The sequence below is a fragment of the Procambarus clarkii genome, chromosome 8 (assembly GCF_040958095.1).
Source record: "Procambarus clarkii isolate CNS0578487 chromosome 8, FALCON_Pclarkii_2.0, whole genome shotgun sequence".
NCBI lineage: Eukaryota > Metazoa > Arthropoda > Malacostraca > Decapoda > Cambaridae > Procambarus > Procambarus clarkii.
In genome coordinates, this window is record NC_091157.1 from 4,665,776 (window position 1) to 4,679,161 (window position 13,386).

The 13,386-nt window shown below is 39.4% G+C and overlaps 1 protein-coding gene across 5 annotated transcripts in view; it reads left to right on the top strand.

Annotated features, from left to right (window-relative positions):
- Positions 1-13,386, top strand: part of LOC123759795 (solute carrier family 35 member F1) — a 118,506-nt gene that overhangs the window by 86,981 nt on the left and 18,139 nt on the right. For 2 of the 5 annotated variants that reach the window (XM_069316431.1, XM_069316436.1), the window contains exons 9-11: positions 66-247; positions 5,625-5,799; positions 10,251-10,283. In XM_069316431.1, coding sequence (XP_069172532.1) covers positions 66-247; positions 5,625-5,799; positions 10,251-10,257 — 364 coding nt within the window. In that variant the 3' untranslated portion in view covers positions 10,258-10,283. The remainder of the gene's footprint in view (positions 1-65; positions 248-5,624; positions 5,800-10,250; positions 10,284-13,386) is intronic. The other 3 variants (XM_069316425.1, XM_069316417.1, XM_069316420.1) reach the window with 3 other exon arrangements.

Here is a 13,386-nt window from a genome sequence, read left to right on the forward strand (position 1 = left end):
TTCAAGTATAATTGATGTCTTGTAAAATCAACTTCAATAACATGTCATGCATTCTAACCTCGCAGGGAAATATCTGTGGGTCGCTCAAGTAGTGGCAATGAGGTGGAACTGACAACGACCCCAGGTACAGCCACCAGCAGCATGGGTGGAGGGGCTTCTTTTACGGAGTGGCCACCACTTCCGCCTGAGGTCAGGGGTTGTCCCGACTATCCCTACCCACACTCTCATTCTACCGAGTTCAGGCAAGGTCAGTTATAGCCTATTTGCTTTGTTCATAAATGTGAATATTTGGCCACTATATATTTTATGATCATTATTTCAAGACTTAATTTTTAGGTTCAAAGGCTCAAAAATTACTTTTATGCAGTTTTTCATAAATGGACAGTAAAGCTGAATAGTGGATATTTATTTTTAGTTTTTCTGTCCATTAGACTAGATGAATGGCTATCTTGAGACAAATTTACTACATATCAGAAGACTAGGTGAATAGATATCAACCGTGTTTGTATGTACCACATGCAAAATTCTGTATGAGTAAGTTTTGAATGCTACAGGTGTAAAGTCACGGTCTGGATGTCACTTATATTAAAGTTACACCATAGAATATATATATTTTTTGTTTTGTTTTGAACTGAAATGAAACTTTTCACATCTACTACATATATATGAAAATATGGCAGTCATTTATATATATTTTGATAAATTAATGTGATCAGAATATTTGTTACATACTTGATACTAAGAAGACAATTGCTTGCATGCACACTTGTGCTACAGCCTTGTGCAGGCATGTGCTTTGCTGATGTGAAGATGGCACCTACTCCCCTCTTCTATGAGGATGGCGTTTGAGGCATTAGATTTGGACACTTGTGCCAGGGCCACGTCTGGTTCTGCATCAGCTCCTGACTGCCAGTAGACGTAGCTCCGGTAAGTCCACATGTCATATGACTTCACTGTCCCCACTGCTGGTTTACAGCAGTGGGGTTTGCTGGTATGCCAAAAAGTCCAAAGCTTGAAGCCCTGCAGGCACCAGCATAAGTTGTGTTGGAGGCATGGGTTTCAGGGCCTGCTCGGGATGTGGCTTGAGAGCTGGAACCCACTCACTTTGCTTGGTTCTCATCCTTGTTTTTGTTTGAGAAAGCTTTGGGTCTTTCAACGGAAGTTTGGAGGGTCTCTGCGTGTATTCCCTCCTCCTCCCCTGGTACCCAGCATGTAGGTTTTGGGTCAGAGTGGAGTCTCAACCATGTTCTATCTGTCAACTATGGCCTATCTTTGCCAGCCAAGGCCCATCTACATCTCTGGCATCTGTGGTCCAAGGACACGAAGTGTGATGAAGAGTCATTTTGGGCGTCATTCAATTTGTCCAGGTGCTTAGTTCCCAGGGTGGAGGGCTTCTTCTTAAGCATGGAGACTATTCTGAATCTGCCCACCCAGTTCGAACTTAACTATTATTTTGTGCCCCCTACAGATGTGCTTCATAGTGCCACTGGAGTCCTCAGGTACATCCTTATGTGCAGGGTTTCATAGTCCCTTCTGGCTTTGCACCAGAAGTGCATTGATTTGCTGATGTTTATGCTTTGATGTCATGGTTATGTGTCCAAAATGAATCTAGCCTCTTTTTGGAGTAGTGTTTACCAACACTTTCTGGAAGCAGTATGAGCTCCCAGATTTTTCCAGGCTATTATACAATTTCTTGTCATCTCAAGAAAAATGGCATTTGGTTTGCGATCACAGGTTATGAATTGGAAGGTCTCCTTGATCTTTCATGTCTTTCTCTCAGAGCCATCTTCTGCTTGTGTTAATCAGACACTGTTTGTTCATGTCTTGTTTCATATGTCTGTTCCTGGCAACAGGTCTGTTCCTGTTCTAGGCTCCCTACATGTCGTCTACATTGTCTTGGATGATCAAAAGGCATGGGTTCAATTAGCAGAGGCTCTGAGTTTTATGGCTGGACAGGAGCTGTTTTGTTTACAATTATGGACTGAGTTGTCCTCGGCATACATTGGTGCTTCGTTAGACTTGTCCAAACAAATCTGTGCAAACACTCCATGCCAGTAAAAGGACCCAGTCTATGGAACACTTCCTAATGAATACAAAAATTGTCCAACTTATGCCTTATTTAAAAGTAAAACCAAAAAGTACCTAATTTCCTACCTTTTACTTCAAACTCACTGTATCTTCTGCTACCCACTCCCCAAATATTAGTAATTAATACATGTAACTTCACCAATGTAATAATTTCCAGTAATTTATATTGTAGTTATTATGTTGAACTCATATTTTGCTACATTGTACCTCTTAATAAACTTATCTGTTAGATTAAGGACCTGCCAGAAATTATATGTATGTTAGTGACTTTGCAAGAATGTAAGAGCACCAATGCAATGTACTTTCACAACCCCAATGTACCTTCTTGTATATCAATAAATAAGTAAATAAATAAATAAACTTGTTGTCAGCTCTGGCAACTGCCACTTCTGTAGGAGGCAGTTGAAGATTCATACAGTCTGCCGCTCAAAGAATAGAAGAAATATAGACTGGTAATAAAGGTGTGGTCCAAGAGGTAATAACACGATTTTGCAGACACAAATAGTAAGTACGTGTAGGTGGATTCTTTTAGATAGTATCCAGGTTGATTAGCCAATTTCACTTTTGCTGGCAACTTTCTTTTATATACAGTACTCTATTCCATTTGTTTACCAATGGTGGAGGATAAGGTTTTAACCATGGTGCAAACATCTTGTCAGCCTTTTAAGCCAGGATTGGAACATAGGGATGTCTATATCTCCTCCATCCAGTTCAGATTCCTTGCTCTGTGTTGGTAGAGTTGCACAGTATTATGATGTATTTTCTCTCATGGTTATTTTTGGAGAGGTCGCTAATGTTAAAAGCTTTTAATTTCATTGTTTGGCTTTATTTGGAACCTCACTTGGTAGCTTTTAATTTGAATCTCTTCTCAGCTCCCTTTTTCAAGCTAGCCTATTCTCCTTCCATTTATAGCAACTTATTCTCCTTTGATTCTAGCTTATTCCATTAACCCCTGCACTGCACGTTAGTTTAATGTGTCACATCCAATATTTGCACAAACAAAATTTTCATTATAATATTATTAATATGCTTTCCCTGATCTCGGAAAACTAGAAATAAATATTGTATATGACATCCTTGCCCCATCACAGCCAAAGTAAATGTGGCAATATTCAGGCGTTGAGAGAGAGGTCACCAGCTGGGGGTCTTCTCCAGCCTCGACGTGTAATTACCCAAGTAATTACCTTAATATAGTAACAGGATGAGAGCTACACTTGTAGTGTTTCATCATCCCAGCACTCTGTTATATAACACCGAAACTACGGAATGGTTTTGGCTTTCACAACCTTCTCACTTAACTTGTTTCAACTGTCTACCTCTCTGTTTGTGAAAAGGAATTTTCTTTTATTTCTTACATTTTCTTACATTTCTTAGTTAGCTTAAATCCATGACCTCTTGTTATTAAAGGTCCAGGTCTCAAGAATTATTCCTTATCAATTTTGTCGATTCCCATCGCTATTTTATATGTACTGATCATATCGCCTCTTTATCTTCTACAGTATCTTCTAGCTTTGTTATATTTACTGCCTCTAACCTCTCCTTGTAGCTCTTGTCTTTCAGTTTTGGAAACCATTTATTTGCATGTCTATGCACTGCCTACTACTACGTATGCACCTTTTCTAGTTATCATAGATACATTCCCAGGCCATCAAAGATCCTCACAAAACCAATCTTTTTTGAACATATACTTTAATATAAAAAAAACACAACATTATTTACCTTGAATGATGGAGTTACTCTGCTTGTCAAAGTTAGCTGTTTATGAAGAGTGAAGTGGTATTGTTACATGAATAAAGAAATGAAAATACATACGAACTGTATTGGTGGTCTGCCATTTTGTAATTGGCCTCATGAGTAAATGCCTCCCCACCCTCCTGTCTCCAATCTGGGCCCCAACCCACCAACAGAGTAAACCCGATTAAGTCAGATGGGTTTGTGGGAAGTCATTGAGGACTTAAGGCCACTGGGTTTCACACACCCAGCCACTCACCACACAAACCTACACCCCCATGCACCTCCCCTCACAGCCCTCACCTCCACCCTCCCACCCATACAATACTGTACTCCGTGACTGCTGCACGGACACTCGCACTGCTGCAAAATTTAAAAGGATACTTCAGTAAGTTAGTACAATGATTTTATACGTGAAGGGGTACATGGGGACTAGGGAGAATGTGTGTATGGACGAATGTTCGTAAGGCGAATGTTCGTAAAGCAGGAACTCCTTGTACCCTTGAACATTAATAGGAGGGTGGGTTAAGAAGAGCAATGAACAAGTCCAAAAGGACTCGGGGTCGAAGATATCACCAAGCCAACAGACAGCAAGATGGAGGCAGAATGTATGAACAACGCCTGGTGGCACAAATGATGGGCAACCCTCGATTTTGCACAAAGCGAGGACGGGCCCGGCAGAGGTATCCATGGTACCACCGAGCATGTAAGGTTTTCCAGGGTCTGCTAGGCGAGTGTTTCTTGCAGGTTTCATTGTGCCAAACACAAATGAAACTAAGATGTTGCTACAATGTTCCAACAAGTTGTAACACCTTCTAACAAATTGTAACAACTATCCAACAAGTTGTAACAACTTTCTAATACATCAAAAAACTTTATAAAAAGATAAAACAACTTTGTAACAAGTTGTAACAAGGTAATAATAGGGACCGTTACATTGTGCTTTTGCAGGGTAGGCACCCTGGACATCTGACTCTAGCAGAAAGAGCAAGAGAGAGAAGCAAAAAGGGAAACACTTGCATGCTAACACTAGGTATAGCCTAATAAATCATAAGGGCATGGAGAAAACCCCCAAGTGAAAGTGGCACAAGTAAATGGAAACTGCCCCAAAAGGACCAAAAAGTAAAAATTAATAGCACAACTCTCAAGCATTAGACCATGGAGCACGAGTACACCAGGGAGAATCATAGACCAAGCCACACATAGAAGCTGCAGGGACAACCTGGGAGCTCTGGCTAGGTCACACAAACCACAATGCATCCCTCCAGCCAAAATCTACTCCTGACATGCAGAAAGACAGTCAGTCACAGACAACCAGCTTACCTGATTGGCGAGAGCCACCATAAGCAAAGAGACCCCTTGAGGGAGTGAACCCCCAAACACTCCAGGGAAAAGAACCCTGACAGTGCAATGGCAGTACTCAAGGAGCACACAAGACAGGAAACCCTGAACACATACAGCTCCAAGTACACTAAACTCCTGGCTCTCACTGCACACACATGCACAGGAAAGGTCTCAAAGGTAAAACACCACTTGGCTGATGACAGGAGACTGGAGCCAGAGCAAACTGAGCGGGCAACCAGGCACAAATATATCAGTACAAGAACTATTGGTGGAGCAGCTACTGTATTATACTTAATAGATTACACTAGAATTTTATTCTTGGAAGGACTCCATTTATTCTTGGTGCTGGTCCACAAGAAGTTTACTTATAATTTAAGGAAAACTTACCATTACTTTATTCAGATTTTCTTAAATGTGATCTATGCCGTTATCTAAAAACATACATACTATATTACTTTCAGGGTCAACTGCGACTCCTGTTCCTACCGAGTACCCTAGCACACCCCCATCACCACCTCAGCAGTTCAGATCACTGCCACGGCCAGCTCGTCGGGAGCAGTATCCGGCTGGTGCTATGGCTGGAGGCCAGAGGGCAGCAACTCTGCACCGCCCAGCGCGGGTACGTTTCCAGCTTGAGTAAGGGTCGCCTCGCTTCTTGTTCGCTTTGGTGCAGTAGTGAATCCAGGAGTCTTGCCTAAACAATACATTAATGTTAGTCACATGTCAAAATGTTTGCTTGTGTACATGTGAGAGTGTGTGTGTGTGTGTGTGCTTGTTTTCATGTGTAAATTTACATAGTTGTGGAAACAGGACAGAGATTGAAGTGGTCAAATATTTATTCATCATTTTGATGGACAATTACTACATGATCAGGAAATTTCAAAGGTCAATGTTGACTAAATGTCTGACTTAAAATGTCATACCTGTTTCCAGAACTTTTATACTTACTGTGATTTCCTTAAGGTTGGTGGGTGTACTTGTGAATGTTGGCTTGTGTGTGTTATTGTGTGTGTATATATGTGTGCATATGTACTGTATAATATATGTATAATAAATAATGACACAATATTCATATTACTGTAGAATATTTACTACTGGAAAAGTCAGACTTCTAAATCACATATGTGGCTTTTATATATATTTATATTATATATATATATAATATATATATATATATATATATATATATATATATATATATATATATATATATATATATATATATATATATATATATATATATATATATATATATATATAATATGCATATATACATATATACATACTGTAGTATATATTTATACTGTGGCACCTCCGAAATCTGGACCTCTCTAAAACATATCCCTTCAAATAACGGAACAAAAATCGGTCACCAAATATCCCCTCCAAAATTCATATTTTCATAAAAAAAAGTCTGGATTCCGGAGTGGGCTGCTGTGAAATCCAAATCATTATCCAAAGTAATTTCCTACAGATCTTTTTTTTTTTTTAATTTTTTTTTTTTTTTAATTCATAGGATGTCAGAGTTTATGTCAGTGGAAGTGCCAGAAATGTATTTCTGGAAATGAGTATGGAACAGTATCATCCTAGCTATTAGACTGAGTTCTCAGGGTATTTCATAGAAACTCTTGGTTAAAGAAAGAATTTGGGGTATGGGAAAGTTGGTGAATCAGGTTCACTGGCTCCATGGTCCTACCTTTGAAAAATAAACTTTAAAGGGGCTAAATCCTGAGAAAGGTAGGCAATGAGGAAAACCCATTACCAGACAGTTCCTCCTGGCAGTTAACCATCATATAATTGGATAAAATTTTAATTTAACTTAGAGAAATTTGTCATTAGAGCTTGGGAAATGTTATCGTTCATATTCTAGTATAATTAGTAATTCCTGTAATAAGGCTCCATTAAAATTTATTTTTGTAGCTACAATAATGAGAAAATCAGACAGAGTCTTGGGAAAACTATTGAACATAGATAAAACAAGATTTTATGGCTCATTTGTATTTTAAATTGGCACAATTTTCATTCACCCAGGTATTGGCCTTCCTGCTTTGGTATGAACTCACTTGGTATGTTCATACCACATACCACAGTACTCTAGGGCATTTGGAACACAAACGTCCTACAGTACTTGAAAAAGAGGTTTGAGGCTGGGGCATATGAAATAAGCTATATATGGTGAAATCTATTTACAAACAAGTTCTCCAAATTCAACATATGTTAGGTTGAAATCAAAATTTTGCTAAGTGAATTTATCCCATAGAGTGTGGGAAATTATTAGACTTTGAATGGTAACTCTTTTAATGTGTCTGATCATGTTTTTAATAGAAATATTATAAGATAAATTTGGTGCCATGGTAAAAATGTTATGGTTTATATATATTTGGGGTTTTACATGAAAACATAGAAAATTTGGCAATTGCCTAAAAAATGCAAATTTCATGAAATTGGAATTTTACACAAATCTGGATTGGGTTTGGAATTATGTAATCTAAATTTTGAAGTTTTCCTGAACACACATTATATATAATATATAAGTAAAAACACATATAGTATATACAGTATATAAATACAGTATATGAAACTCATTTTGAGGGAATGCAGTGACTTGAACCTGCTTTCCTAGTGATTCCCAGACAGGTGAATTGGGTTAAGGGAGGTGTCGGGGACTCGCCAGAACATGGGTTCGAGTCACCCCATTGCCTCAAAATGATTTTCATTGATACATCACGCCATTGTGGTTTCATTGCGATATATATATACTGCATATTTCAGTGTGGTTTTTCTGCATATAAACTGCATCTATTCTATTCTATATATATAGTGTATATATACACATACATACATATATACATACATATATACACACACACAGTATATAAATAAATAAACTGAAAACTCCTCACCCCCTGAAGAATTCGAGCCCAGACAGCCAAAGGCTCCATGCACCTTGGGGTGTCCAGTACATTCACCGCTAAGCCACAATGACTGTTAAAAGAATTGGAAGTTGTCAGACCCTTAACCCAATTCCCAACAGCACTCGGTGACTGTTTTGGGCACAGATATTTCATCAAATCACCTCTCATGCTGGGGGCCACGTGAGTAATATTTGTGTGAACACACTTGAATTGTCCCCAAGCCAATATGCAACAAAAAACTCCTCAACCAGCCTTCAGGGGTGAGAAGTTTTCTAAGACTACCTTCTCCGTGGATAGCTTTTGGGAGTCATTGGGGGTTTTCCCAAAAAACCAAGCATTGAATGTATTGAAACAGCAATTTCTGGGAGACCCCGTTGGCTCTCTGACACCCTCCCTTTCACAGGGATTCGGGTTCTTACAGCATTCGTCAAACTGATGGTGGAGCGGCCTGGGGGCCAAGCCATGGCTCACAAACATCCCTCCCCCATCCCCCCTAAAGGAAGGAGAGGGTGGGACAATCTAGCGGGTGCCGGTTTATAACATCTTCGATCATTTGTTTACATATTTTGGGGACTTCTATGGCTGTTTTTGAGCCTGGAGGTCTCACAGGCAGCCAGTTATTTGTTTTGCCTCCCTGACTTTCTGGGTGCCTTCCTCAGTGGTGGCATAAATGAATAACTTAATATTTAAATACCACAGCTCCCTTCACCTCTGTGAGGGAACCAGGTTCTTGCTCTGGGTGCTCAGTAGGCCAGAGAACTCTGATAGCACATAGTAATTGGCACCTGTATCAGAGATGGTAACTTCTGGAAGCCATTGGGGCTTACCCAGAAATTGGGATTTCATTACATTCGATGCTTGTTTTTAAGTTTCCCATGATTAAGGAACACATTTTAACAAAAAAATTGAAAAAATATTGGGGGGAATAATTTTATGCAGACAAGGGATGTGTTATATTAAACTAAAGTGCAATACATGGGTTAACCAGAGGTAGCAAAATAGTGAGAGGTCACACACCTTGATCTGGCGGTCAGTAGGAATCTTGGGTTTGGTCAGGAGAGAGCAGGCAGGTGGGAATGAGGGATCTAAGGGTAGGGCAGGAGGAATATTGGGTAGTTTGGCAAGAGGGATCTGGTCGCGGTCTAGAGGGATCGAGCTGGCCAGTTTGGGTGGGCAGGATTGGGTGGATAGGATCGGGCTAGAAATAGAAATTATTCGGTGGGAAGGTGGGAGGCGTCAACCAGGTGGGCAGAAGAGGCAAGGGGTGGGTATCCAGGCAGGTAGGTGAGCACCTGGCTGGGCAGGTAGTAGTAATGAGTAGGGTAGAGAGTGGATGGCAAGAATTGGGGAGAGGGTTAGGAAATGGTGTGGTTAGATTAGGGGAAGGGATGTGCTGGGAGTGTGAGGAAAGAGGAAGAATACTGTCACATGGACATAGATGGTACCTGTTCACTAGCTCAGCTCACCTCACTACAGCTATGAACTCTTTAGACAAATTGTTACTAAACTCTCTTGTTCAATTTATAGGACATGTAATTAATTCATTGTGTGAGGGGGACAGGCAGCCAGTGTACATACAATATTCATGTTAGACTTATCTTGAGGTCCACACCCCATCCCCAAAGGTTGAATTATCAACCCTTCCCAGGATGGAACTCCACAAGAAGCTAACTCCTGGGTTCCTATTTATGGCTAGGTGAACAGGAGTATTATGTGATAGGAAACGCACCCAACCATTTCTGTCCCACTCAGGATTTAAACCTGGAATTCCCGATTGCGAGTCGAAAATCAAACCAACTGTACTTCCCCTTCCTGGGACCCAGATTATATAGCTTGGTGAAACGTTTCTCAAATATAAATGCATTTTATTTAATAATATTTATAAATAAGTAAGATAATGAAATTAATAATAAATTATTTCATTAAAATTATTTTATATAATGGATTTGGTCCGGATTTTGGCAAAATTTGATGTATCGAGGTCTGGATTTTCAGGGTGCCACTGTATATCCAAAGATTCCACATTACTTAAACCTTCATGAGTTTCCTGCTTAAAGATTTGTTCAAATTGTTAGGTTGTTTGAGAATTATATTTTTATTTTACAATTTGTACCAGGAAGTTCATTCTGAAGTGTAACTTTACAACAAATATACTCTTTTTGTGTTTTTTAGGCTCTGAAGAGGGTAGAAGAACTCTACTAAAACGTAAGCAATAAATATGTTTGTTCCTCGGAGTTGAACATTTCATCTCTTGGGCAAAAAAAAAATAAAAAATTATTATTATTATTTCTCTTGCCACTTGGCTTTCCTTATCTCTTAACTTGGCCTTGTGGGTGTGAAGCTACAAAGGCCTACATTTGTGACCAGTTCTTGTCAAGTGTCTTAATTCTGAATGTTAAGTAAGTGGGTTAATAGAACATACTGTTCTGCATTTTTGAAGACCATAAAGTTCTAATGACTAGCAATCGAGATGTTTCCTGTCATCGATTTTAATCATGGGTGTAAATATTTTACTCTAAATGGAACTTATATTTTAGCATATTTCAGTAAAGTTCTATTGATTAACAGCATTCAAATAATTTAATAATATATAATTGCCATCAGTTGAATGGTATTTGAACTATTTGAAAATTATTCTAAATGGGTGTGTATTATGGTCAACAATAATAGACTGTTAATCAATCAACTTGGTGTTGTGCCCCCTTTGAGTTGGTCACCCACAACTCATACGTGTGTTTCACCTCTGCATCACCTTTGTATTCATAACACACCTTGATGGTGTTATGAATATAATGCCACCAAGTTGTTGGAATATCATTTATAACACACTCGTATCTTGACTTGAATGGGGAAGCCACACTTCACTCCGGACTCACTGAACACTCACAGATTTGGTTAATTCTCATTCAGTTCTCAAAACCTTTATTATAATCTCAGGGAGTATTATGATACAGTACTTAACTAGATACCTAAGCAAGGGATTACTATAAAACTGGCATACTAGCTAACACTCATTATAATAGTAGGATTACAATTAATACTCAGAGGAGTCAATTTAGTTTATATGAAACATGAATTTATTAATGAAATCAATAGACAACCTAGTCTATAATATCCCAACAAGGCAATGATGAAATATGTTTGAGTTCAAAACTTGGAAACAACGTACAGTATTTGCATATGAAGTCATTGTGTCAACCAGGTCCAATCAGCAATGATAGGCAATTTTCCTGTGCACAACCTGCTTCTCTCGAAGCTCCACATACAAAATACACCACTGGAGGATCAGCTGTTCTCAATCTCCTATCTCCCTTTCTTCTCCCTATCCTTCTATTTCTCTCCCCTCCAAAATATTGCTGACAGACCCCTAAGCTGAGTCCACCTTGAAAGATTCCATCTATGCTTCAATTCTTGCCCCCCCACTCCTATCCAAGATTATAAATATTGTATATTATGTTTATCACCCATTAATCTGATGGTCAAATTCAGACAAACATTTGGCAAGCTAGACTACACACACACACACACACTCTACAAACAATGAATCTGACTGGAGAAATGTGGTAAGTAAGGTACCACAGGAGTCCATTTTGGGGGCCTAACCTTTTCTTCATATACATCAATGACATAGATGAGAATATTACAAACCACATCATCAAATTTGCAGATGACACTAAGATAAAGTGGGTAAAGTGGGAAATTATAATTATTGAAGCCTTATAAAGAGATCTACATGAACTCCACAAATGGTCAGAAGACTGGCAAATGCTTTTTAATATAAGAAATGCAAGACTTTGCATGTGGGGCATAACAACCCACATTACGATTGCCAAATTAATAACATTACCTTTCAGCGGATTGATAAAGAAAAAGACATTGGAGCAAAATCCACCACTCACTGAAAGTTGCACAACAGGTAGGAGCAGCAGTAAAAAAAGCTAACCAAACCCTTGACATAATCAAGCGTACGTTTGTCTTTAAGGAAAAGAAAATAGTGATTTAACTGTGTAAATCTCTGGTGCTAATTATAGATCCTATATAGATCCACTTGGATTATTGGATCTAAGCATGGAGACCTTATCTTCAGAAGGACATTGGAGAAAGTACAACATCAGGCAACAAAAATAATTCCAGAACCAAGTCCTCTCTCATACCACGAATAGTTGAAGGCCTCAGGGTTAACAACACTGCAAACCAATCATGACAGGTCAAACCTGATTGAAACCTTAAGAATACTGAACAATTTCAGGATGTTTATCCAGACAATTTCTTCAAAAGATCGGTTGTAATGCAAACAAGGAGCAATAGTTTCAAGCTCAACAAGCCACAATACAGGCCTGAAAACAAGAGATCCTTTTTCACCTACAGGGTGAAGAGAGACCGTCGCAGTTTATGGGTTTATAACCCATAAACTGCCTACCTGCTGAAGCCATAAATGCCAGGACTGTTAAATTTTAAAATCCAGCTAGACAAAAATAATTGGGGTAAATGGTGGGACCACAGACAAGCCACCAGCGTCCTATCCTCATCGAGGCAACAGGTGTGTTAGTGGCCCCTAAGGCCCCTTAGGTAAAAATTCAGATAAAAATTTCAGTTCCTCATTCCTATTCTCATTCAACTGCTTTGCTTAATCAAGGTTTCTTTTTTAGCTTTCTATCTTCCTTTGAGAGGTCTGTCTTTAATGACCACATATTTCCATCCTCATTTTGCAATTTACTGGTATTTCTAAGTACGACTGTCATCTGTTAAATTCCATTTAGAATCCCTTTTGAGTGGCAATTTTTCCCTTTTCATATCTACCTATTCTTCTGAGCGAGTGTGTACTCACCTAGTTAGTGTGTACACACTCCTAGTGTGTCTTACCTAATGGAGGAAAGTTTAGATGGAGCCAGAGGTGGGACCAAAGAGCCAGAGCTCAACCCCCTCAAACACAATTAGGTGAGTACACATACACACACACTGTACGAGCCCAATTATCCGGACTATGGGAAGGACCCCCGTCCAGATAATCCCAACATCCAGATAAGCTGAATTCTTACCGGGGAAGTACAAAAATTAACATTCACAATTTTTCTGTGCCACAACCAACATAATTTGAATCTCCACACAAATGCTATAATTGGCGTGGAGCTGGCTGGGTGATTAGCTGCCTGGCTGGTAGGTTGGTAAGGCAAGCGGGTGGGCAGACAGGTGGGTGAGTGGGTTTGCTGGATGGCTGGCAAGCAGGTGGGTTTGATGGTAGGCAGGTGAGTGGGCAGACAGATGGACAGGCAATTGGATAGGTGGGCAGGTAGGTTTGGGTGGGTTC